At 34.9% G+C, this 27,808-nt stretch overlaps 1 protein-coding gene across 3 annotated transcripts in view; it reads left to right on the top strand.

Moving 5' to 3' along the window:
• Window positions 1-27,808, top strand: part of LOC138838830 (cytoplasmic dynein 2 heavy chain 1) — a 172,077-nt gene that overhangs the window by 15,621 nt on the left and 128,648 nt on the right. For all 3 annotated transcript variants that reach the window (XM_070038203.1, XM_070038201.1, XM_070038204.1), the window contains exons 12-34: window positions 627-822; window positions 2,091-2,186; window positions 5,758-5,910; window positions 6,450-6,548; window positions 7,893-8,032; window positions 8,136-8,364; window positions 9,734-9,861; window positions 10,841-10,956; window positions 11,486-11,613; window positions 12,267-12,416; window positions 13,248-13,453; window positions 13,901-14,056; window positions 14,150-14,264; window positions 14,765-14,935; window positions 16,153-16,535; window positions 18,183-18,315; window positions 18,423-18,540; window positions 21,153-21,265; window positions 21,983-22,102; window positions 22,314-22,464; window positions 23,381-23,586; window positions 25,080-25,262; window positions 26,262-26,444. In XM_070038203.1, coding sequence (XP_069894304.1) covers window positions 627-822; window positions 2,091-2,186; window positions 5,758-5,910; window positions 6,450-6,548; window positions 7,893-8,032; window positions 8,136-8,364; window positions 9,734-9,861; window positions 10,841-10,956; window positions 11,486-11,613; window positions 12,267-12,416; window positions 13,248-13,453; window positions 13,901-14,056; window positions 14,150-14,264; window positions 14,765-14,935; window positions 16,153-16,535; window positions 18,183-18,315; window positions 18,423-18,540; window positions 21,153-21,265; window positions 21,983-22,102; window positions 22,314-22,464; window positions 23,381-23,586; window positions 25,080-25,262; window positions 26,262-26,444 — 3,673 coding nt within the window. The remainder of the gene's footprint in view (window positions 1-626; window positions 823-2,090; window positions 2,187-5,757; window positions 5,911-6,449; window positions 6,549-7,892; window positions 8,033-8,135; window positions 8,365-9,733; window positions 9,862-10,840; window positions 10,957-11,485; window positions 11,614-12,266; window positions 12,417-13,247; window positions 13,454-13,900; window positions 14,057-14,149; window positions 14,265-14,764; window positions 14,936-16,152; window positions 16,536-18,182; window positions 18,316-18,422; window positions 18,541-21,152; window positions 21,266-21,982; window positions 22,103-22,313; window positions 22,465-23,380; window positions 23,587-25,079; window positions 25,263-26,261; window positions 26,445-27,808) is intronic.

Genomic DNA, 27,808 nt, shown 5'->3' with positions numbered 1-27,808 from the left:
TGAAACATCCTAAAAGGGTGTGTGTGTGTGTGTGTGTGTGATGAAAACATAATACCTTAGCTAAATTAAGACTGACATTTTTATAATAAAGCAGATTTGAATATCCTTAACTAATATGGAGCAAATGTAGCAGAATGAAACATTTGAGTATTTCTCTTCTTCTACACTTTAGATTATTTTAGAAAAGATTGGCCTTTCATAGGCGGGTTAAACACTTTATCACTGAGCTAGATCTGTAGCCTCATTTCTATTTTAAGAAATCATTGATCTGTTAATAAAAATATAAAAAACTCAAGTAGACTGGAAATTCTTGGATACCTTTAGAAAATGAATCAAGACGTTTCCTTTTTGGTGGACATGTCGATTTTGAGTCTTAGCTGACAGTTAAGAGATTGATTTTTGTCTTTAAAACTACTTGGTTGAAATATTGATGTAACAATGTTATTTGAGTATTGCAGTTTCTTTCTAAAATCTGGGTTGTGATTTGTGAAAAAAAGACCATAATTTAAAAGTCATAATTATTTTTGTTTTAATACTAATATTTACAGAAAACTCACAAAAATTAAGTTTTTCACCAGTCAAAACAATGATAATATGAGACTTAAAAGATTGTATATTTTTTGTAGCATTGAGGCTAACAGTCGAATAATGGAATTGGATCCTAATGATGGGTCATTAAAAGTACATTATTCTGACCGTTTGGTGATACTTCTACGAGAAGTTCGTCAGCTCTCTGCCCTTGGCTTTGTTATTCCTGCCAAAATCCAGCAAGTGGCAAACATTGCACAGAAGTTCTGCAAGCAAGCAATTATTCTTAAACAAGTATGTCATCATGTAACATGACTGCTCTGAATCCATTGCTTCAACTCGTATGTGCTAAGGGCTTCCTGTTGATATTTTTAGGCTAATAAAATTAGAATAGATCATTAACTTGTGAAATTATAGTTTGGTAAATGAATTGCATTGCAAAATTTGCTTTACAAATGGGATAAGAACTTATTGTTACTACTTTTCATTCAAAAATCATTTAGAAAAGTAGAATATTGTTTGTTTTTTATGTTAATTGCAAGGGTTTTTTTTTTTTTATTTTTTTGGGTCCAGTCGTGGGGCCTGAACTCTGGGCCTGGGCGCTGTCCCTCCGCTCTTCAGCTCAAGGCTAGCGCTCTACCACTTGAGCCACAGCACCACTTCCGGCTTTTTTTCTTTTTGCTTATGTGGTGCTGAGGAATCAAACCCAGGGCCTCGAGCATGCAAGGCAAGCGCTCTACCACTGAGCCACCTTCCCAGCCCCAATTGCAAGGGTTTTAAAGGACCTTCTAATTAACGAGTTCCTCATCTGCCTAGCAAGGGTATGTTCATAGAGAATTCTAGGCTATTGGATTAGTCTTTATTTCTTGTCATTCCTTAGTCTAATTTGGAGTAATATATTTTCATGCATATTAGTAAAAAGAAGAGGACTCCATCATCCCAGCTTGCTTTCAGTAGATTATTGGAGGCTATGATTGGAAGCAGAGAGACTAGACTGTTTTACTCTGTTGCTGAGAGATGGAGGTTTATGAGTTAGTGCTGGATCAAGGGAGCTAGTGAAGTGATAGGATTAAAGATACATTTTCAAAATATAATAGGCTTTTGTTGATGTAGGATGTAAGAGAATACATAAAAGACAACTCAAATAAATTTTGATTGAAGAAATAGATAAGTCCTTTTGCTGTATCCTGAAAAAGGAAGGACTTTTAAAAAAGTACAGAAGTTAAGAATTTAGGTGTATTTGCTTGTTTTAGCACTCAACATGCTTTGCTAACTTCCTTTTTTAGGTGTCTTTGGGCTTCTTGATTCTAGGAACTAGATTCGGTCACCTTTGTTCAGTGAACCTCAATACATCACTTAGAAAACTGTAGGAATTCAATGTATATGTTGACGATATGTATTAACTCATTATTCTTGAATTAGAGAAGACAAACCATTTCTGTTTAATCTTAGGATCGAGAAAAGTTACTATTCCCATTCAAATAGTAACAGTGAAGAAAACTAAAACTTACAGATGAAATCTGTTCTTATCAGTTGTTGCTAATTGGACTTGTACTTTGCAGGTAGCGCATTTTTATAACTCTATTGATCAACAAATGATCCAGAGTCAGAGGCCAATGATGTTACAATCTGCCCTAGCATTTGAACAGATAATTAAGGTAAGTGGATGTCTTATACTTTATTATTAGATTTTACATGTGAAGTGATTATTTTAGTTTCTCAGTATACCATTTAGCTTAACATAGCCACCAATTTACACTTTCTTTTACTCCTTAATGCCTTCCTTTACTGTTAGTAACTTATTTTTTTAATTTTATGTTATTATATAGAAGCTGTACAGAGGGATTACAGTTACATGAGTAAGGCAATGAGTACATTTATTGTTGAGCATTGTTACTCCTTTCCTTGTTGTTCTCCCACTAAGTAACACATTTAAACAATTATTTCACATATTTTGCTATATGTTTTGATCAATTGTAATAGTGTAGGTAATATACAGTTTATATGCTATTTATTTTCCATTGAAATTTGAGGTCTTTGTATACAGGGTTTATTAGCACTTTTATATTATGTCTTAATTTTGTGATTTAAGACTTAATTTCTCATTATTTGTACTTATGTAAAGTCTGTAATGTAAAGTTGGGAAAACTCAGTTATTTTTATTGTAAAGGTGATGTATACAGAGGGGTTACAGTTAACATAAGTCAGGTAATGAGTACAATGCTTTTTGAACAATGTCAGCACTTCCCTCATTTTCTGTCAGTTTTTTCCCTTCTGACCCCCTCCCCGAAACCTCAATAATTTTTAAACTACGTGTTACTTTGTGACTACTGACTTTCTGAGATTTATAGGTTTAGTTTTTCTAGACATAAATTGGTTGGAAAAATACATAAAGAGGAGTGAACTCTTCTTTTACTTGAAAGTGGGTTGCCGTTTCTTTCAGGATCCTTAGGACCCTTCCACATTCTGAGAGTCACTAGGACTTGTGTGATTTAGTGCAGAGTTGTGTTCTCAGTGCTTGGAATGCAGCAGCAATTTACTACAGTGAATGAGTGCAAAGCAAAATTAATACAGGAAGAAGTACATGGGTTGAAGTCCCAAAAAAATTCAGTATAAGCTTCCTGGAGTGGAACCACACAGGGCATTGAATTTCCTTACCAGCAGTTAAAGTCATTAGAGATTCACCACTCAGGTTTATATTGGGGGCTGTCACTTTATCATTTTCTCTTTCACGTGTTCCCAAATCCCAGGATACTAGAAGGAAAAGAGTGTTCAGCATAAACCATGTTACTTAGATATAAATAAGCCATTCTTAGAGTTAGACTGGTGCTCACCTTTCAGAAATCCAACTTCCCACATGTCAACTAAAGGCAGATTTTTTTTTTTTGGTTGGTCATGGGGCTTGAACTCTAGGCTTGGGTGCTGTCCCTCAGCTCTTCAGCTCAAGGCAAGCACTCTACCGCTTGAGCTACAGCGCCACTTCTAGTTTTCTAGTGGTTTATTGGAGATAAGAGTCTCACGGACTTTCCTGCCTTGAACTTTTCCTGCTTTGAACTGTGATTCTCAGATCTCAGCCTCTTGAGTAGCTAGGATTACAGGCATGAGCCACCGATGCCCAGCATGAATAGATTTTTTTTTTTTTTCCGGTCGTGGGGCCTGAACTCTGGGCCTGGGTGGTGTCCCTCAGCTCTTCTGCTCAAGGCTAGCGCTCTACCACTTGAGCCACAGCGCCACTTCCAGCTTTTTTCTTTTGCTTATGTGGTGCTGAGGAATCGAACCCAGGGCCTCATGCATGCAAGGCAAGCACTCTACCACTGAGCCACCTTCCCAGCCCTAGATTTTTTTTTTAAAGCAGGAATTTCATTTCAAATAATAGACCAACCATGTTAACTTTTTTTTTAAGTTCTCAAGCTTAAAATATACTATAAGCTATATGATTCATATTGTAGATACTTTAATAAAGATGATTTAATAACTTTGTTTTCTATGTTTAATGAATTTATTATGGAAAGTTTAAAAAATACAAGTCAATAAAAAGAAATGTCTTCTATATTGCAACATATAGCAGTTTTTCAAGTCTGATATAGTAGTGTAATGTATATAGATATATGTATATATGCATGCTATATATACACATACATACATATTCTTTTAAACTTTTTTCTGTGTATTTATAAATATATGTAAGTATATGTATATCTGTATATACATGACTACTTTTTAATATTTTTCACCAAAGGTAGAGATTTGTTTTCAATTTTAAACCTTTTAACTTAACCTTCTCTAATAAATATATTCAAAATAACATCTGTTGATGCTGAGGTGAGGCTCAGTTGGTTAGAACATCTGCCTAGAGAACCTGAGGCCTGGTGTACAAACTTCAGGACCAACAGAAAATCAAAGCAAACCAAAACAAAACAAAATAACATGCTGATATTTCTGAGGAGAAAACTAATTTACTTTGTGAAATTTTGTAAGAATAAAATATTTTATAATGTATGTATACCATCTTGTAACCAAGAGGTATCAATTTGTACTGCTTCATTGCCTCCCATTAGGGTGTAGGCTTGGTATCTTGATGGACCTCATTGATAAGAGGAACGGTAGAGCACAGGACTGATTGACACTGTTGTGTTGCTCTGAAGTAGAGGTGGAAGTTCTTCCCACCAACACTACCTTAGTGGGGAAATTGGAATGATACCTGCTTCTACAAGTAGGGTAATGGTGGAAGATGAGCATTCTACTTGGTCTTACTGAAAGTGTAGAGAGACGATTTTTCCATTAGTGTTTGACTACAACAGGGCAGGATTTGTTAAAAAAAAAAATATGAGACTACTGTTTTCTGATCCTTTGGGGGAACAGTTGAGTCCTGGAGTATTTTTGGTCTGTGTGTGTTAGCGGTTTTGCATTGAAGTTTCTCCAGGATATGAAGGAGACTGACAAAACCTAATTTCTGAGGTCTTTGCCCTTTGCATTCTATCTTCTTGTCTTCCTATGCTTGCTTGCTACATTGTATCTAGGGTGTTTTCAGTTACTTATATAAAAAAACAAACCCTGCTAGCCCTGTACTGGTGGCTCATTCATGTAATTCTAGCTACTCAGGAGGCTGCTAAGGAGATCTGAGGATTGCCATTCAGAGTCAGCCCAGGCAACAAAGTCCATGAGACTCTTTATCTCAAATAAACCACCAGAAAACCAGAGTAGTGCTGTGGCTCAAGTGGTAGGGCACTGGCCTAGAGCAAAAAAAAAAAAAAAAACAAAAACAAAACCCTAAAACAAAACCAACAAAAACCCTTCTTTCTTCCAGAGAGAACCTGGAAGAAATGGAGCCATGAAATCTTGACCAGATTGCTTTATCCATTATAGAATTGAAGATGAACGCACACGCGCGTGCGCGCCTGTGTGTTGGGGTTTGAACTGAGCCTGGGCGCTGTCAATGAGCTCTTTTGCTCAAAGCTAGCACTCTGCCACTTTGAGTCATAACCCCACTCCTAATTTTTGAGTGGTTACGTGGAGATAAGAGTTTCTTGGGTACTTTTATGTACAGACTGGCTTTGAAATGTGATCCTCAGATCTCAGCCTCCTGATTCGCTAGGATTTTAGGTGTGAGCCACTGGTGCCTGGCTTAGATGCTTTATTGAAGGTCAGAATTGGTGATAATTGTATTTATGAGATAGTATTAAATCTTGTGGAAAAAAGATGTTTATCTAAATAGTAAATGTATCATAGAATTCAAAAGCAGGAAGTGGAGGAAAGTCACAAATTACTTGGGATAATCCTAAAGAATTAGAAGGCTACATCCAAAAACTTCAGAATGCTGCAGAAAGACTTGCCACTGAGAACAGAAAACTGAGAAAATGGCATACTACATTTTGTGAAAAGGTATGAATAATATTTTATAGAAAGTTATTAGTACCTAATTTTTAAAACCTTTCCTATTTGGAAATAATTTGAGTCTTAAAGTTGCAAAATTGTAAATATTGTTCACTCAGTTTTCCCTTTACGTTAACAATTTGTATACTTATGGTCTAGTCTTAAAGCAGGAAATATGCTGCTTTTGAATTTTACACATTTCCTTCTAAAACCTTTTTTATTTTCCAAGTATAATCCAGTTTCTTTGTGTTTAGTTGTTGAGTCTTTGTAGTCTTCTTCTTAGTAATTCCTTGTTTTTCACAACTGTGATAGTTTCAGTGAACCCTGGTTAGTTATTTTGAAGACTGTCAACTTGAGTTTATGTGATATTTTCTCCTTGTAATTTGCTATGTGTACTTCAGAAGTGATGTTTTGTGCTTCTCAGTGCTTTAGTGGATTGTTGATAATGCCATATAGGCTAGTGGTCCTCTGTCAGTTGATGAAGGGTGCCTGAATAGGTACTTACTTTCTAGCAGGTTTTGACATTACTGTGCTTTAACTTTTGGAAGGTGGTAGTTCTTATGAATATTGATCTGCTTCGGCAGCAGCAACGCTGGAAAGATGGATTACAAGAATTAAGAACTGGCCTAGCCAGTGTAGAAGCACAGGTAAGAGTCTGTTTTACTTCTGTATTTTGAAGTACAATCTTTACAGATGATATGAATTGATGGCACATTCAGAATAAAGCTTTATTGATTAGCTCTTAAAAATCTTATGTAAATGACATGAAATAACAATGAATTAAAAAAGTTTGTATGTCTTACTGAGTCCCAAATCCTTCAGAAACTGTATGTGGTTTTTCTGACTTGATGCTTAAATGTTTGTTGTTTGTTAATTCTCTTTTAGGTGATTGCAAAGTTAAGGCAAAAATACAGTGATTGCAATAAGTCTCATGTCATAATTGTTTTATCTTTTGGGTAGTATTTCAGCCTGTTAACATTTTGATCTGAGGAGATAAATATATAGAGAGGTGGCAGCACAGAGCCTGCTACCAAGATAATAATCAAATCTTGGTTGAATATATATATATATTTTAACATAAATTTTTAGCTCTTAGAATTTTATGAAAATGTATGAGAATTGATTTGTAGTTGTTTGGAAGCAAAATAGTAAACTATCCTAAGCTTTATATTTTAAATTACTTTGTTTGTAAATATCCAATGAATTATTTGGGATGGGAAAGCAAAAGAAAAGGTGTATATAATGGGCATTTTAAAAATTGATTTAAGAATTTATAAACTATTGTTTATTACTGCATTCTAAAATAAAATCCAAATAGGTATAATGTTAAGTTTCAGTGATTTTTTTTATTTTTTTATTTTCATTTTTTTTTTTTTTTTGTCGGTTGTGGGACTTGAACTCTGGGCCTGAGCACTGTCCCTCAGCTCTTCAGCTCAAGGCTAGTGCTCTAACACTTAAGGTACAGCGCTACTTCTGGCCTTTTCTGCTTATGTGGTGCTGAAGAATTGAATCCAGGGCTTCATTCAAGGCAAGCACTCTGCCACTAAATCACCTTCCCAGCTGTTTCAGTGATTTTTTTTTACATACTATTTATGACCATTTAAATATTTTCACATTTAATGCTGTATCAAATGTCTTACTAATGTGACAACAAGTAGGGTCCTGGTGATTTCTGCCAGTAGTCTAAATTAAGAGTTGAGATCTGAGAATCGCAGTTTGAAGCCAACCCGGGCAGTAGAATCAGTGACACTCTTATCTCCAGTTAACTACCAAAAAAGCCAGAAGGAGAACTGTGACTCCCTTTAACAAAAAAGCTCAGGGATAGCACCCATGCCCAGAGTTCAAGCCCCACAACTGACAAAACAGCTAAGGACTGTGTAGGTTCAGGTATTTAAAATTACCTTGCTTGTAAAGTATTTTCATATGATAAAGAATGAAAACTCTATTCTACTACCTAATTATTAAGCCAAAAATGTGACTGTCAATATTAGGGATTCCAAGCCAGTGACATGCATGCATGGAAGCAGCACTGGAATCACCAGCTGTATAAGGCCCTGGAGCATCAATATCAGATGGGCCTAGAAGCCCTTAATGAGAACCTGCCAGAGATAAATATAGACCTAACTTACAAGTAAGATGATTTTGAACCCTAATTTAACTTCCAATTTATATTTTTCTAACAGTTTATATTGTTAAAATACATATACTATTACACTATTATATTTTATTTTCAGACAGGGGCGGTTACAATTTAGGCCCCCTTTTGAAGAAATCCGGGCTAAATATTACAGAGAGATGAAGAGATTCATCGGCATTCCAAATCAGTTTAAGGGAGTAGGGGAGGCAGGAGAGGAGTCCATTTTTTCTGTCATGATTGACAGAAATGCAAGTGGATTTCTGACAATTTACAGCAAAGCAGAAGACTTATTTAGGAGATTGTCAGCTGTGTTACATCAACATAAGGTATTCAACATGTCATTTTCTTGCCTTTGATCTTAAAATTTCATTTGATTGAATTAACAGTAAATGTACAGATTAATTAATAATTTTATCTGGCATAAAATTAAAACACTGCAGACCAGAAAACCAGACTTAAGAGATTCTTGAACAATTTGGATTTATCCTGATAATGAAAAAAATTTTTTGGTTCTTTATTTTACGAAGTTGAATAAACTTCACAAAATAGCAAAATTGCTATTTTAACTTGGAACGTGACATTGTTGTGTCATTTTAATTCTCCTGAATATATTTTGAGGTGAAGTGCAGGAATGTTAATGAAATCGGACTGATAAAAAGATAGTTACATCGGTAGTAGGTGTTGCTGGCTCACACCTTTAGTCTTAGCTACTCAGGAGGCTGAGGTTGAAAAAATCTCAGTTTGAAGTCAGCCCAGACAGAAAAGTTCAAGAGATTCCACCTTCAGTTAACTAGCAAAAAAGCTGGGCTGGACTTGTGGCTAAAGTGGTGGAAGATTAGTTGTTTTTTTTTTTGTGTGTGTGTCCAGTCGTGGGGCCTGAACTCTGGGCCTGGGCGCTGTCCATCAGCTCTTCAGCTCAAGGCTAGCATTCTACCCCTTGAGCCACAGCGCCACTTCCGGATTTTTTTTTCTGCTTATGTGGTGCTGAGGAATCGAACCCAGGATCTCATGCATGCAAGGCAAACGCTCCACCACTGAGCCACCTTCCCAGCCCTGGAAGATTAATTGTGTGCGATCACGCCTTGTCAACAACTGATGTTTGTTCTGTGAAATCTGTTACTGGGAAGTTTAGTTCTTGGGAGAATGCCATAGGATATGCTTACAAAAACTTCCATAATGAGGTTTTACTGCCCTACTGGACTGTACGGCATATCCACATGAATGTGTGCGGGCTGTCATTGTTTACAACATCATTAGGTGTATCCTGCCAACCAACCACATATAAACTCTAATCCCACTGCTCATTTTTATTGATCCTAAGTGCTAAGACTGAAAACTGGTCCAGTTCCTAGAATGGCTTTGCAGTGCTACTGAATTTTAGATTTGTACACTACTAGGTAAATCTGAATACTACCAGATTTGTACCTTATAGTGAGTTTTGTCTTTGCAGAGTGAGTCTGTTTTTTATATGTGTCTAATTTGGGAAGAAAATCTAAATTAAACTTGTATTTGCTGTATTTTCATGTTAAATTTTTCTTTATTCTTTTGGTTGTGTAATAATGACTACATTTACTTAAATTTGTATTTACTTGAGTACCTTACATTTTCTCCATTTGTTGGTTTAATAGCTGGATACTAATCTTTTACATTTCAACTTATTCTACTTCTTTAACATATTTTTCATTCTTTAAATAGGAATGGATTGTAATTGGACAAGTTGATATGGAAGCTTTGGCAGAAAAGCATCTTTTTACTGTACATGATTGGGAGAAGAATTTTAAGGCACTGAAAGTAAAAGGGAAAGAAGTAGAACGACTTCCAAGGTATTGGAGGTTATGTAGCACTTAGGACTATACTCATTTTTCTTGGGAGCAGTGGAATCAACTTCTTCCTTCCTGTGATCTCAGCTGTGACATTTGAAGTACCATCTGGGGGGAAAGAACTTCTTTCTAGAGGCTCTATTGGCTGAGGTCTAGTTGGGTAGAATACACTGAGGAGGAAGCTACTCTTCAGATCCAGTATGAGAAGGAACTATGTCTGCACAGCCTAACTATGGTCAGGAGCTACTGATGAGAGTTTCTTATATGTTATCCATATAACAGTGCTCTCCTTCCTTTAAGAATGCCCTGGGAGACATACAACATAGTGAGGCATCTACGTATTGATGAGAGGGGTATTTTATAATCCAACATTTTATAAATCTCTCCCCCTTGCTATTTAAAATTCTTATTACCACAACCACTCTTGGCTGAGAGTTTCATGACAAGGCTTGTATAATAGTGTACGTATTATCTATACAAAAGATAACCTCACTTTATTTCTATCAGTGAATATTTAGAGAACATTTGTAACATGAAAATCTTGTGCTGTAGCATACTGAGATGAAGAAGAGAGAACCTGAGATCAAGTTGTTAACTCTTAGTAGTGCCATATAGCCAGTGTATTTAATGATGAAGTCATTCTACAGAAGGGTCAGTGGTTCAGCTCTGTCGTTGGGTAGCTTTTACTGACTGCATGATCTTGGTGGTCATTTAAATTATGATCATTAATTTTTTTAGCTTTACAGTACTTAAAACAATATTATTGGTAATGCTGATGGCTAAATGTATAACCTGCAGATAAATTACTGGTATAGGGTAGATTTTCAATAAACGTTAGCTTTTAGCTGGTATTATTAACACCACATGTCCGTGTTCCAAAAACAGATGTGTTATATAAAGTCATTTTAATGAGAATGTCTTTATGAGAATCTTTCTTAAAATGTTTCTCTCTTACATGGATATGTCCATTGGCATTTTTCAGTACTGTCAAGGTGGACTGCTTAAATATTAATTGCAGCCCTGTGAAGACCGTTATAGATGATCTCATCCAGAAGCTGTTTGATATGCTTGTTCTCTCTTTGAAGAAGTCCATCCAGAGTAAAGATACTTTAATTTTCATTTCTACTCCATTTTGTATGTAATGGCAGTACTTTGATGGTCATAAAATGAGTCAAGGATGAACTAAAAACTAAAATTGAACTAGAAAATGCTATTAAATACTCTCAAGATGAAATTTTGAGAAAGTAAAAAAGTCCTATTCATCCTTAACAAGTGTAAAAAGTGAAGACAATTTCATTATTTGGAATCTGAAATATTATCAGTTTGTTGTTGAAGATGATATTGGAAAGTTTACATGATTTTGGCATAATGTATTTCTCAAAAGATTGAAGTTTCTAACTTTTTAAAGTTTAGTAAGACTGAAGGCATTTTATTTTCAAAGATTTAAAATACAAGGTAAAACAAACTGTCATGGGAAGAAATCTGTTTTAATGCACTTCCTGAAATTTTATTGTATGATACATGATAATTTAGGATTTGATATGTTGACCCTCCTTGATTTAGAAATTTTGTAATTGAATTTCTTTTGGTAATGATAATGTGCCTTATTTTTACTATTACCTACTAGCTCATATACATGAAATTGATACGTTTGTTACTGAGGCAATGGAAAGCTTAACAGTTACACCCCAGTCTGTGGAAGAAATAGGCAATGCAAATTTACAGTATAGCAAGCTACAAGGTCGGAAGCCAGAGGTGAGGACTACAAGGCAAAGTTGTTATTGTTGTACTTACTATGGGTCTCTAGGTATTTTTGTGTGATTATGTAGAAGTATATGTTCTTCTATATAGAGGTCCAGGCAATCTGGTGATCTGGGCATCTACTCTCTGGACTGTGTTGATGCTGTGTTGATATAATAGGACAGTAACTGTAAGGCTTCTTTTTAGCAGTATTTGTTTCTTTTTTCTTTTATTTTTTTATTGTAAAAATAGTGTACAGAGGGGTTACAGTTACATGAGTAAGGTAATGAGTACATTTCCTATCAAACTTTGTTACCTCCTCCTTTGTTTTTCCCCTACCATCCCTTCCCATTTGTAGTTCATTTCATCATTTGTGCCACATTAGAATTCTAAGTTGAGCATGCTACAGGATGAAATTAAAACTGAAATATGAATACCCACACAATAGAAGAGTTCATAGATAAAAATTAGTTATTTTAATGTAAAATGTATTTTAGAAAAGCAAATCATGAAGCAAAATGAATGGGGGCTGGAGGCTTGGTTCAAGTGTTGGAATGCTTGATTATAAAGCACAAAACCCTAAGTTCAAACTCAAGTACCACAAAAAGACATCTTGAAAGAATTGATAAAACAAAAATTTGTTAAATATGCTTTTTTTTAACCTTTAGATTTTGCCCTTATTTCAAGAAGCTGAAGATAAAAACAGACTTTTACGAACTGTGGCAGGTGGAGGTTTAGAAACAATTAGTAATCTGAAAGCCAAGTGGGATAAATTTGAGTTAATGATGGAAAGCCATCAACTTATGATTAAAGATCAGGTAAGAAAAGTTTAGGTATTAAAATGGAAACTTAATTTATTCTTCCTTCATTATAGCCCAGGATTCTGAAAATTTTAGGTTGCTATTGAAATTGACCTCCCTTGGTACATTTATAGTATTTTTATACTTTATATAAATAGTGATTATTTCACATAGTTTGTCTTCAGTTCTTGCTATATGTATAATCTCTAATTTTATGAATGAACTAGTTGTTAATACCTTAGTTGATTTCTTAGTTGATTTTCTTAGTTTCTCAAGCTACAATGCAAGTTAAAATGATGCTTGTACTTTATAAATTTATCTGGAATCCAAATTTCTTCCATTTAATTTCTCACCATCTGAAGGTTACTGTTCCAGATATTTCCCTACCTTATTCATTTGCCACCTAATAGGAAAAGAAAGGGACACAGTCTGTCATTTAGAGGTGCAGCCTGCAGGTTGCACACATCTTGTTGGCCTGAAATTAGTCTTATAAGCTCATGCTTCATGTCAATCCTCTGATAACAAAAGCCAGCAATTTTGACTATACATATATATATATATATGTGTGTGTGTACACACACACACACATACACACACACACATACGCGTCATCTTTGTTGATAGGTGTAGTTGGTGCTGATAATCAGGAATGATTGGCATATTAATAGTTGAGGATTATCTCTTGTTATTGTACATTTGTGTTTTAATTTTGTCATTGAATTGTTACACTTAGGCCATCCTTTGAAAAGTTTTTGATGTATTTTTTACTTTAAATTTTGGAAATAAAAACATGAACATACAATGTGAATTTATTCTGGACTAAATTATTTAAACTTTGCTGGCTTGTAGATTGAAGTGATGAAAAGAAATGTGAAATCACATCTTCAGGTCTACTATGAAGAATTGGAAAAGTTTAAAGCTCGCTGGGATCAACTGAAGCCTAGTGATGATCTCATTGAAACTGGTCAACTTGAAACTCTCGAGAAGAGTGCAAAGTTAATAAAGGAGAAGAAAATTGAGTTTGATTATCTTGAAGTCAGAAGGAAAAATCTGGTGTATGTTTTTTCTCTAAAAATAGTAGTACTTATTTTGGCTGGGTGCTGATAGCTCACACCTGTAAAACTGGCTACACGTGGAGCTATGATCTGAGGATCCAGTACAGAGCCTGGTCAGGAAAGTCCATGAGACTCTTATCTCCAATAAACTACTAAAAACAAAGCCAGAAACGGAGGTATGGCTCTAGTGGTAGAATGCTAGACTTGATCAAAAAGAAACTCAGGGAAAGCACTGAGGACTTGAGTTTAAGCCCTGGAATAAGAGAACATGTGTGCGTATGAGCATGTGCTCATACACATAAGTTCTTTTTGAAAAAGTTTGTTTATATGTGATAGTAGTTTTTCATTGCCTTTGTAAGTGAAGGCAGTTTCCTACTATCTCCACTAATCATACAAGCAGAATTCAGTGAAATAGCTTAGTAACCATTTTTTCTTACCTGTTTGTAGTGATGATTGCCATCATTTTGGACTAGAAGAGCCCAATTTCTCTCTGGCATATACCATCTCTAAAGACATTGAGAGCTGTGCACAAACTTGGGGACTTTATGAAGAATTTCAGCAAGAATTTCAGGAAATGGCCTGTGAAGACTGGATTACTTTTCGGTTTGCTTAAAAAATTATTTAGATTCTTGTAACTTGCAAGTTTTTTTTTTTTTGAGATGGGTAAACTTTAAGATGTGTTTCATTATTTTCTAGGACTAAGACATACATGTTTGAGGAGTTCTTGATGAACTGGCATGATAGATTAAGGAAGATTGATGAACATTCAGTTATGACAGTGAAATTACAATCAGAAGTTGACAGATACAAAGTACGATTGTTTTATGTACCCTAAAAACAATGCTTGGAGCTCTCATTTATCCTTATTTACTTTAAAAACAATGCTTGGAGCTTTCATTTATCTTATTTAATGGCTAAACCATATTTTAATTTGTATATTTTTTTCAATTAAGTTACTCCATATATCAAAAAAAGTTGGAAAGAGAATAAATCATAGAAGTTATAGATATTTTTTATTGCCAAATGGAAAGAAGTTATAACTAAGACAGTTATAGTAAAACCTAATGGTATTTTGGATAGTGAGAGATAAGTCAAATCCTAAAGTAACCAAAGAGATACTCTCACGTGTTTTAAAACATGTTAAACTGCAAAGCGAGATTTGCTTGCATTTATAACAATATTTACAAGAATATAATTTCAAGATTGTTAAATAAGATAATGTAATTGAAATTTTGAGAGGTAATAAAAGTAAGTAATAGGTATTTTTCAGATATATGCATATGTACATACATGTGTTTTTTTTTTTAACAGATTGTAATTCCTATATTAAAGTACGTCAAAGGAGAGCATCTTTCTCCAGATCACTGGCTAGACCTTTTCCGTCTCCTTGGCCTTCCTAGAGGGACTAGTCTAGAGAAATTACTGTTTGGTGATCTACTCAAAGTAGCTGATACAATTGTTGTCAAAGCTTCAGATCTTAAAGTAAGAATTCTGTTATAAAAATAGTATACATTTGACCATTATTCATACATAGTTTTTCTTCATATCTTGTTCTTTAAAATAGAAAATGAGATTTTTTTTCCTTTCTGAAGATAATACATGTCCTATTATCCCACTCATTAGTAATGAGTGTTTTGCTCTGTTTAGCTCTGTATATAGGGTTATAGAAACAGTATAAACCTCTCTTAAAGAAAACATATGAAATATCTTTTAAGAAGGAAGTCAACTTTAATCAGAAAACTAACAAATGCAAAATAATTTACATAAATTTATTCACCTAAATTTATGCAGTTCACTTAAATTTATGCATTTTGGTGTGCTAGAGAATACAGAAATTGAGAGAGCTAAACCAATAACCAGGAAATATCTAAGATAAAATACTTTGTCACAGTTCTGTAATGAGTGGCAGAATTCGTATGCTGTATGCTGCCCATTCTCCATAAAGCTATGAGAACTCTTGATGTCATATTGCTACATTTTTTTGTCCAAAATGTAAATAATTTTACAAAATGTCAAAGAATTGTGAAATATCTTTGATAATCCTGAGGAGTTATAGAAGTGATTAGCACCAGTGGCTCATGCCTGAATTAGTAGCTATTCAGGAAGCTTACATCTGAGAATCTCAGTTTGAAGTCAGCCTGGCGAAAGGCCATGAGACTCTTAATGGCCAATTAACTTACTAAGTGGTAGAACACTAGCCTTGAGTGAAAAAGCTAAGGGACAGTATGGCCCCAGTACCTACACCCACCCACACACACACACACACACACACACACACACAGACACACACAATAAAAATGGACTCATGGAGGAGATAATTGTACTTAATTGTTAATTCTTGGTGTATCAGATATACTAAATATTTAGAATACCATAATATTTCTATAGTTTAGTCCCCCAAATATTGGCTTTTTGGTCTCAAAACTTTTAAGCCAGAGCAATTTTTTCTATTATGATAGATGCTTGAATATACTATTTTTCTTTCATAGAAATGAAAAGCATAAGATAGAATCTGTACATACTTTGGCCATATGAATATTAATCCTTATATCTGATATGCCTGGATACAATAACTAGTTAATTTCTTGGATTATATATACTTAGCTTTTTCCCCTGTGGTGAAAAAGCCAGAGAAAATTTTTTATGTATATTTCTTAGAATTAATGTGTAATTTAATGTGGATATTTTGTGTTAAATAGGACTTAAATAGCCGAGCACAAGGTGAAGTTACAATCAGAGAAGCTTTACGTGAACTTGACCTTTGGGGAGTTGGAGCCGTGTTTACATTGATTGATTATGAAGATAGCCAAAGTCGAAATATCAAATTAATTAAAGACTGGAAAGATATTGTAAATCAAGTTGGAGATAATAGATGCCTTCTTCAGTCCTTAAAAGATTCTCCATATTACAAAGGATTTGAAGATAAAGTGTCAATTTGGGAAAGAAAACTTGCAGAGTTAGATGAGTACCTGCAGAATTTAAATCATATTCAGAGAAAGTGGGTGTACTTGGAACCTATTTTTGGCCGTGGAGCATTGCCAAAAGAACAAACACGTTTCAACAGAGTTGATGAAGATTTTAGGTCAGTACAACTACATAGAATGTGGACATACATGTGTTTTTAATTTATATTGTGACATCTGCAATATAAGCTAATTACATTTTCATTATTGCTGTCTTGTGTATTTAATCTTTAGTGGATTTTTCTTCAAGGCTGTTTGCCAGTTATTTACTTCTTGAACTATTTTGTTCTGATCTCTTTACTATTCTACTTATTCATTTTATTTTTGTTGGTCATGGGGCTTGAACTCTGGGCCTTCACTTCAAAGCTAGCGCTCTACTTTGAGCCACAATGCCACTTCCAGGTTTTTCTGCTTATGTGGTGCTGAGGAATCAAACCCAGGGCCTCATGCATGCATGTAAGGCAAACACTCGACCACTGAGCCACCTTCCCAGCCCTACTATTCTACTGTGTGTGTGTGTGTGTGTGTGTGTGTGTATGTACACACACATACATGCACGTGTGCGCATATATATATATATGCATTTCCTAAAGTTGCCAGTTACTTTCCATTTATGTATATATATGTGTGTGTGCTGTCGTTCTGATTCCTATCAATAAATGCTACTACCTAATGACTAAACACAGGAATATAATGGTCATATTTGGTGTCTTTCACTCCCTTCATTTCCCAGTCTATTAGAGTATGAAATCGGGTTTGTTGATTCACTACCTAATTAATATCTTGGAAATGCATACCTTGCATACCTCTACTTCTCTAATTCTACTCTAAAGTACTTTATCTTTGACATGGACTTCTATATTAAGCCTTCTGACCTGCTTTTGTCTTCTTGAGTTTTCACACAGTAATCAGAATAGTCATTTTAAAATGCAGCTTCTTCACTTACTACTCTAGGTAAAAGTTCAACTGTTCCCCATTGCTCTAAAGATAAAGGATGATCCTTGTCCTTTTCACTAGCCTCTTCTTGCGCTGTTCTCCTTTTTGCTTCAGTAACTCTAGCTCTGAGTTTCAGTCCCCCTTCTGCTTCCTCATGTTTCTTCATTGTTTACTTCTTTTTTTTTTTTTTTTTTTGTCGGTCGTGGGGCTTGAACTCTGGGCCTGGGCGCTGTCCCTCAGCTCTTCAGCTCAAGGCGAGCGCTCTACCACTTGAGCTACAGCGCCACTTCCGGTTTTCTGGTGGTTTATTGGAGATAGGAGTCTCACGGTTTCTCCTGCCCGGGCTGGCTTTGAACCGCGATCCTCAGATCTCAGCCTCCTGAGTAGCTAGGATTACAGGCGTGAGCCACCAGCGCCCGGCTCATTGTTTACTTCTTAACATCAGTTACTTCCTCAAAAAAGTCATTACATTGCTATCCTACTTGCCACTATAAAAGCACTTTGTACTTTTCTTTCTTGTCATTTTTGATACTTTTATTTAAATACTTTGGGACATTATTTAATGGCTTTTTCTGTCATTGGACATAAGATTTTCTGTCATTGGAGATAAGATTTAATACACGTTTAATGAATGAATTAGATGATTGGTAATATGATCATATAAAAATTATAATGAGAATTATAATGAAATTATAGCATGGTATATTGGAAGCATAAGTTATTAGTGGTAATGTTACCACTAGTTTATTTAAAACATAAAAAACTAAGTGATATAGTCTCGCTTAAGCCAAAACACTGTTGACATGGATGTAAACAATTATTTCTTGCAGATCAATAATGACTGATATCAAGAAAGACAATAGAGTCACAACGTTAACCACTCATGCAGGAATCAGAAATGCTCTCCTAACAATACTTGATCAGCTTCAACGGTGTCAGAAATCATTAAATGAATTTTTGGAGGCATGTTATTTTCCTTTCATCCCCCCCCCCCATAATCTATATTTTGTAAAGAACCCAATATCCCAATTATTTGAAAAGAGAGAGTTTTTCTTGTTTCTTTTTACTAGGAAAAACGTTCAGCATTTCCAAGATTTTATTTTATTGGTGATGATGACCTATTAGAAATACTGGGCCAGTCTACCAACCCATCAGTGATTCAGTCTCACCTTAAGAAGCTGTTTGCTGGTAGGATTAAACATTTCTTTAGTCGATATGTATTGAATTTTAAACACTTTCTAGACAGAATTGAGTAAATTGCAATTTATACACTCAAAGAACTTGTAGTTTGAGGAGACAAGCTTAGAGAGTGACAGTTTTTATGACTGTTGTAAGTATATGGTGGTGTTATATGAACTCAGTTTTGGGACATTAGGGAAAAATGACATCTAAGGTATGATCTGAAGAATATACAGGTTTTGGTGAGTAGGTGTAAAGGCAGAGGGAAATAGGCTGTGTGAAGGTCTGGGCTTAGAGGAGACTATGCCTTTTAATTACTGTGTTTAAGATCTCAGTAATGATATAAGGATTGTGATTCAACGGCAGCTAAGGCAGTAAAGTCTGAGAGACTTTTTTTCCAATTAACTATCAAAAATGCTACACTGGGGGTAAGGCTCAAGTGGCAGAGTGCCAGGTGTAATTAGAAAAGCCAAGAAAGAGTGAGTATAAGGCTTTGAGTTCAAGCTCTAGTATAGGTACCAAAAAACCACCAAAAATGTCAACAATAAAAGACAGCCAAGTTGACATATGCAGTAAGTGATTTTTGTTGATGATCCTGAGATTTGGAGGTCATCTGAATAAAGTTAAGTGATAGGAATGGGTGAGGTTACTTGGGGGAGAAGTATAATTCATGTCTTAATGCTTCAGTATTACTTGAATTCAAATGGCAAATGGAACGGGTTTGTTAGGAAAGTAATGATTATTTTTTCCTCAAATACTTTGGTTAAAACCTATATTTTTCAAAAGAAATGAACAATATATCATCTTCACTCATAATCGGAGAATCAGTAAACTATCATATAGACCAAATCTATCTCATTATTTGATGTTTTTCAATAATGTTTGGTTAGAACATATTTATATCCACAGGTTTTACATATATTATTTATAGCTTTTTCTAAGAGTATTTAGTTGAGTATATGACACAGAAATCATATGGCCCATAAGACCTAACTTATTTACTCTGTAGATTATTTCCTTTATAGATCTACTTCCCAAATCTTATGTCTCTGAAGCTCTAGATGCTTGTATCTGTGCTTTGGGCTGTGGGAGGTAATAGAGCTTCTGGAATCAAGCTTTCAAGCACTCAAGCTTTGTACTAGTCAGCTAAGCTTAATTTACTTCTCTAAAGTGTAGTTCAGTTTAGCAAATACGTTTATTTTTGGATCAAAGTGAGATCATATGTTTAGGTTTTTAGTGCTGAAAAATTACTGTAAATTTTTGGACAAGTCTTATGTACCCATCCCTTTGTCTCAAGTCTATTACCTGTAGTGATCACTTTTCTATTCCAACTACAAAAAGTTTTATGCTAGTGTAAAACATTGTTTTATTTACTTTATAGGCAGTACTGTGTTTAGAGTTTGTAGTTTGACAAATTTTGTAAAAAAAAAATACACATCTGTATAACCAACACATAGGCCCAGGAGTTCCCTCATTCTTCTTGGCAGTCGGCTTCTGCACTGTCCTCTTCCAGGCAAGCATGGATCTGAGTTTTATCCCTATGGATTCTTTCCTGTCATTTCTAGAGCTTCATAAAACCTTAAAAACATTTCCTTTTTGATAGATACTTTAACCACATACAACACAATTCTCCGGTGGTTTTTAAAACAAACATACACATATATTTGATTGTATATTCTTTATCACCATTTTCTAGAAAGAGTTTTAAGCATGTAACCAACAAATTCATCAATTAGAACTGTCCTAGCTCAATATATTGTTGGTAGTAGTATAAAATGTTATAATGTCTGAAAGATAACATGCAGTTTCTTTTTTTTTTTTTTTTTTTTTTTGTCAGTCCTGAGGCCTGAACTCTGTGCCAGGGTGCTGTCCCTCAGCTCTTCAGCTCAAGTCTAGTGCTCTATCACTTGAGCCACAATGCTACTTCCATTTTTTTCTGCTTATGTAGTGCTGAGGAATTGAACCCAGGGCCTCACACATGCAAGGCAAGCAAGCACTCTACCTTCCCAGCCTGGCAGTTTCTAATAAAGGCAAACGTACACTTCACTATAGCCAGATATTTACATAAGAAAAAATAGCATGTTAGCAAAAGACTTTTATAAATGTTCTTAAGAGCTTTATTCATGAATGAAAAACTGGAAGTAATCCAAAAGCTGAATAGGTGAATGGGTTAATTCATTACTTGGTGAATGAATAAATTAATCAATATGTGAATGGATAAATTGTAGCATACTATAAATTATAGAATACTGTACAATAAAGGAAATATAATTTGAGGTGTTACAAAAATGAGCAAAATAAGCCATACTTAAATAAGAGTATAGGAATGCATATTGGGCTGCGGATGTGGCGTGGCAGGAGAGTACTTGGCTAGCATGTACAGGACCAGAGTTGAATAATCAGCACACTTCCCAGCCTGCAAAAAGAAAAGATGAACATTATTTTCCCCCTACAATCTGACATTTAAATACTGGAGCACTTACCAAAACATTTCAGGATGCACATTATAATTCTATTATAATGTTATGGGGCATGCAATATGTATTGTGTGGCATGTATATGTATGTATCATATCTAGAAATTAATGTTTTTGCATTTAAATTGTTGCTTTTCTGTAACAGGTATCAACAGTGTGTGCTTTGATGAGGAGTCAAAACATATAACTGCAATGAAATCTTTAGAGGGAGAAGTTGTATCTTTTAAAAATAAAGTTCTTCTATCAAATAATGTAGAGGTAAACTGTTATGGAAATAAGAATTTTTAACCATATGAAATTTGTATCAAAATAGTTCATCAAAGGTGACTAACAAAGGTGTTTTAGGAAAATGTCTTCACAAATAATGTATTTTGTTAGGTAGGGAGAGAGAGAGAGAGAGAGAGAGAGAGAGAGAGAGAGAGAGAGAGAGAGAGAGAGAGAGGGTGTGTGGGTGTGTGGGTGTGTGGTACTGGGGCTTGAACTCCTGTCCTAGGCGCTCTTTCTTGCTTAAGATTGGTGCTCTACACTTAGGCACCAGCTTCATTTTTGGCTTTTTGGTAGCTAATTGGAGATGAACTCCTCACAGACTTTGCCATCTGGGCTGGTTTGAACTAGCTCTCATCCTTCTAAATAGCTAAAGTTACAAGCTACTGGTGTTTATTTTAGTGTTGTTGATAGTAAAAAGATAAAATGAAGGCAGGGGTGGGCGTAGGGGTGGGAGGGAGGAGTTGGGGAGATAGGTAGGGAAGGGATGGTAGAGGAAAAACAAAGAAGGGGGTAACAATGCTCAATAGGAAATGTGCTCATTACCTTACTTATGTAACTGTAACCCCACTGTACAGTATCTTTCCAATAAAAAATATAAAAATAATAAAAATTATAATACCCTCTCTAGAGATAAAAAAAGATGGTCAGTCAATGGTTTGCATATTTGTTTGATGAATTGTGCATATTGCTTTCTAATTTTACTTTTAGGCTTGGCTGAATGATTTGGCCTTGGAAATGAAACAGACTTTGAAACAGTTGTTGAAAGAATGTGTTACTGCTGGACAAAGTTCACAAGGTGCAGTTGACCCATCTCTGTTCCCTTCACAGGTAAGGGCTTGTGTCTGGAATACAGTCAGGCCTGGTATTTCAGAGAGATTCCTGACCTAGAGGAGAGGAGGTTCTGACAGCTGACATCTTTTTCATCAGTGTCAGAGTACTTAACTTCTGGGTCTCTATTCCCTGCAGCTGTAAAACATGGAAGACAAACTGCAGGATAATGAAGTTATCTTCTTTTTAAAGTAATTTTTCTCTTTAATAGATATTATGCTTGGCAGAGCAGATTAAATTTACTGAAGATATAGAAAATGCCATCAAAGATCATAGTCTTCATCAGATTGAAACACAGCTGGTGAATAAATTAGAGTACTATACCAATGTTGACACCAATTCTGAGGATCCAGGCAATACTGGTATGAAAAAAGCAGTCCCTTTTTGCCAACCTTGGGTTCTTTGAATTGTTTTTGTATTGTATCTTCATCTGTTTTGTTCCTGACTTGAAATGTATCCATCTACCTATTTTGGCCATTATAAATTACATTAAGACTTACGTATTGAATTTTATATTGCTTGTAAAATGAATAGTGTTAAGTGGAATATAGAAACTTTTACCACACATAGGTTTTTTTTCACTCTTTTTTAATGTTGTAGCTATCTTCATATTACATCAACATTCTCAACTCCCTGAGATTATATATATTTTTTTGCTTTTCTCCATTATACAAATTTTATGTGATTCAAGAGGAAAAAGTACTAAATTTATCCATGTTTAGTATTTCTGTTGCCCTTTCATTCTTGATATTCCAATTTTTTTTCTATATGTGGTACCGAGGTTTAAACTGAAGTCTCATACTTACCAGTCAGACACACTACCACTTGAGACATGTTCCCAGGTCTCTACTGAAAATTTGACACCTTCAGTTTTTCAATTTTCTTTCTTTCTTTTTTCTTTTTCTTTTTTTTTTTTTTGTCAGTTCTGGGGCTTGAACTCTGGCCTTGGGCACTGTCCCTCAACTCTTCAGGTCAAGGCTATCGCTGTATCACTTGAGCCACAGTGCTATTTCCTGTTTTCTGATGGTTAACTGGAGATAAGAGTCTCATGGAATTGCCTGTGCAGGCTGGCTTTGAACAGTGATCCTTAGATCTCAGGCTCTTAAGTAGCTAGGATTACAAGCATAAGCTACCAGCACTTGACTTAATTATCTTATTTCTTTGGCTTGCATGATTTATTTTACTTACTATTCAAGTGTAATTGACACTAAAGTTCTTTTTTATACTTTCATATATGAAGTACATAAGTTATAGGCCAACATTTTCCTGTTTGCACAGAGTCAGAAATTTTGGAGCTTAAACTTAAAGCACTAATTCTTGACATTATTCATAATATTGATGTGGTGAAGCAGTTAAACCAAGTTCAAGTTCATACAACTGAAGACTGGGCTTGGAAAAAACAAGTTCGATTCTATATGAAAAATGATCACACATGCTTTGTTCAAATGGTGGATTCTGAACTTCAGTATACTTATGAGTACCAGGTATGATTGTGGCAGAAATACTTACCATTTCCACCTAAGAATTAAAGAGAATTTGCTATTAAAAAGTTGTTTTTATTCTTTTTTGTATTACTGTCTTCAGTAATTTAAATTTGTCAGAATTTAGATGTTATGTAAGACAAATAAAATATTGTTTATTAAAATGCTGAAACAATGCTAGTGTTTTACTCAGTTCTCGATGATATACCTTTACATTGAGAGGTATTTATATAGAACTTGGAATATATTTTTAATCAAGGAGAACTGAGCATTGCAACCTCAGTAGTATCAAAATACTGTAATTGTACTTACATTTAACAGGTTTTCTAAACACTTTCTGTTTGTGCAGTAAAGGAATTCTTTAAAAGCCTAGTTCATGTGATTTATCCTTAAAAATACAGCTGTGTCCTTTTTGCCTTTTCCTATCACAGTGAATTAGTTATCTGAATATATTCAATAATTGGTTAATAAGCATATGTCAAGATTGCTGCCAGTTGGGTCTTTCAAAAAAGATTTTTTTTGTTGTTGTTGTTGGTCATGGGGCTTGAACTCTGGGCGTGGGCGCTGTCCCTTAGCTCTTCAGCTGAAGGAGAGTGTTCTACCACTTGAGCCACAGTGCTACTTCTGTTTTTTTTGGTGGTTTATTGGAGAGTCTCATGAACTTTTCTGTCCAGACTGGCCTTGAACTGTGATACTCAGATCTAAGCCTTCTGAGTGGCTAGGATTACTGGCATGAGCCACCGCTGCCTGGCAAGGCGATGGGTTTTGCTTCTCAAATATATATATATATATATATATATATATATACTTAATTGAGGGAAGAATCCTATAAATGACAGAATTCGAATGTGTTTTCTCTATAGATAAGTAAAACTTTTGAAAATTATTTGATAATTATTTTCTTAGGAAATTAAGATATGATTACACATTGAGGTTTCAGGGAAGTTATTTTTGAGTTTTATAATATGGAATGGAATTTCTTATATAATGCTCTTTTGGATTAGTCTTAAAAGGGTATCTGTGTGCTATTATCAAGAAATTGAGAAACCTAACACTATTACACTTCTATGGTAATTGAGGAAACAAAAATACATGCTTGAGAAATAATTATAGTTTGTGCTTTAAAAAGTTCCTTTCACTGAGAGAAAGTCTGGATAAATTTCTGTTAAAAATTGACCTGTTCCCTGGGGGCGGTGGCTCATTCCTGTAATCCTAGCTACTCAGGAGGCTGAGATCTGAGGATCATGGTTCAAAGCCAGCCTGGGCAGGAAACTCCATGAGACTATCTCTAGAAAACCGGAAGTGGTGCTGTGGCGCTCACCTTGAGCTGAAGAGTACAGGGTCAGTGCCCAAGCCCAGAGTTCAATCCCCATGACCAACAGCAAAAAAAATTGACCTGTTATTTCACTTTTAGCTTTTCAATTAGAATCTCCCCTATATGGTATTGATCCTTGTCAATAGAACAGGAGCACTGATGTTACATTTTTCCTGTGTAGGGTAATGCTCCCAAGCTGGTGTATACTCCACTGACCGACAAGTGCTACCTTACTCTGACCCAAGCCATGAAGATGGGACTTGGAGGAAATCCTTATGGACCAGCTGGAACTGGGAAAACCGAATCAGTAAAGGCTTTAGGTGGACTTCTTGGAAGACAAGTTTTGGTTTTTAATTGTGATGAGGTAGCACACATAATTGCTAAAATATGTAATAAATTCTGTTAAGTGTTAAGATTATTTCTCACAAGTTTGTATATGAAATACACTTTTAAAATATTTTTTATGGTTCTGAGGTTTGATCTCAGGGCTTCATCTTTGCTAGGTAGATGCTTTAACCATTTGAGCCATGCCTTCAGCCCTAAAATATCTCTATTTTTATTTATTTTGAGATGGGGTCTTGATTCATAGCCCAGGCTGGTCTTCATTAAGTGGTCCTCCCTCCTCTTGAGTGCTGACTATGGGAATGTCCCAGTTTTAAAATCATTCTACCTTTAAAACATTTAAATCACTTAAATGTTTTTAGTAAGGACAGTACTAAAAAAAACTCAAAAAGGATATTTGCAAAATTAATTTGAAGTTACTGATTTGTAAGTTACTGAAAGCAGTAAGATGTATATTTTGTTTTAGAGACTAACCAAAAGGTACTCTTAAATTTATGCTGTGTGTTTTTGTAGTTTTGTAGTACTGAGGCTTGAACCCTGGGTGTTGCACATATGATACAAGAGCTCTATCACTGAGCCACATCTCCTGCCCTAGTTCTCTGGGCCTTCCCCTCCCCACCTCTCAGTGTACTCAGGTGTATTAAGAATACTATGTTTTCATTACAAGCCCAGAGATGTGGTATAAGACTAACACTGATAATAATTTTTAAAATAATTATATAGAGTTCTTCACACCTTGAAACTATCCCAAATTTTGAAAAGAGTAGCTAATTCCATATTGAATCCCTCTCCCCTTTTCTTTCAAACTAATACCTTTCTAGCTCTACTTTCTGAATGCTGAGTGCTGGGATGTGTGTGGCATCACATCTGTCTTAACCCCTATTTTGAAAAAAAAACAAGAGGCATAGATGGTAAAATGATTATTTTATCAATAAATGACCTGAATGTAGTTGAACGGTAAAATAATATCAATTAGAGATTTTAATCATTTTTAATGAATTTTATTTAAATTGTTTTTAAGGGCATTGATGTGAAATCAATGGGTCGAATATTTGTTGGTTTGGTGAAGTGTGGGGCCTGGGGTTGTTTTGATGAATTCAACCGACTAGAAGAATCTGTCCTATCAGCAGTGTCTATGCAAATCCAGACAATTCAAGATGCTTTGAAGAATCATAGAACTGTATGTGAACTCCTTGGCAAAGAGGTAAAAAGAAAACTTAATTGAAGAATTTAATGATTTTGAAAGACTTAAACTATATGATAAGACTTGGCTTCATTAACACTGTATTAAGAGTTTATATTTCCTCTACTACTGCCACTTGTGATCTGAGACCAGTATGGTAAGCCTTTTTTTTTTTTATTTTTTATTTTTGGTGAAACTATCGTACAGAGGGGTTACAATTACATGGGCAAGATGTTGCCTCCTCCTTTGTTTCCCCTTCCCATCCCTTCCCATTACACACCCTCCTCCCCCCGCCACTCCCCTAAGCCTTCTTATCTATGAAATAGCTTTTTAAATTCCTGGTCCCCCTTTTACTATTCATCAAACACACACACGAATACATGCATGCATACATACATATATATATATATATATATATATATATATATATAATTTACATGTCATCTGTGCTGGTCCATTAAAGTACACATACTTTAATGTATTATCTCTTTTAATTCTCACTACAGTCATTTGACGTAAGTACTGTTATGCATTGACGCATAACAGAAACCAAGATTTCTGGGAATTGAATCTGTATCTATGTAATCCTGAAAGCATGTGTTTAACATGACTCTAGATAATATTGGAGTAGTCACTTTTAGTAGTGCTCAGTTCTAAGTTAACACCTGTTCCGCATTGCTACTCACTTTTCACCATGAGAGATTGTAAATGTGCAAAAACTGTAAATGTGTGTTTTTATGAATACTGCTGAACATACCAAAAATTAAAGGAACTGTGTAACAATTCTGTTATTCAAAATAACTTTTCATGGTATTTTTTTGGGGGGGTAGCCCAACAAAGACCAGATTTACTTTTTAATACATTATTTACGTGGTAAAGCTCTTGACAAGTAAAAATAACTTTATTAAGTCATTACCTCATTGCTATCAAAGTTTACTCTGGTCTACATTTTCTTTCCTTTTTTTGTTTTAGAAAGTAATTTTTTCTTTTTACCAAGGACCTTTTCTTGTTATCCTGTGCAACAGCTCTAGCCTGCCTTCCTTCTAATCACATTTATCACCTTTACAAATACTAAAACATATATCTTTATTCATCTTCCCTTCTACTTCCTGATTTTTCTCTTTTCTTTCCTTAATAGATAGATTTTTTTGTTTTATTACTCTTTATTATTATCTTTATTACTCTACTTTATTACTCTTTATTTTGTTTCATTCCTCTTTATTGTTGACATTGTATTTTAGCTTCTGATGTTGTGTTAAATGCTCCTACCATGTGTTTTCATCATTTGTTGTACTATAGTTGGCCTATGTAATTCTAGGTATACTGTGTTTATGCTCCAGAAGGGCATAAGTAATATTAACTTTGGTGCAGACTTGAACTTAGTG

Source organism: Dipodomys merriami, unplaced genomic scaffold (assembly GCF_024711535.1).
Source record: "Dipodomys merriami isolate MVZ:Mamm:240054 unplaced genomic scaffold, mDipMer1.0.p SCAF_29, whole genome shotgun sequence".
In the NCBI taxonomy this organism is placed as follows: domain Eukaryota; kingdom Metazoa; phylum Chordata; class Mammalia; order Rodentia; family Heteromyidae; genus Dipodomys; species Dipodomys merriami.
Note: the sequence above shows the minus strand (reverse complement) of the source record. Positions and strands in the feature narration are given on the sequence as shown.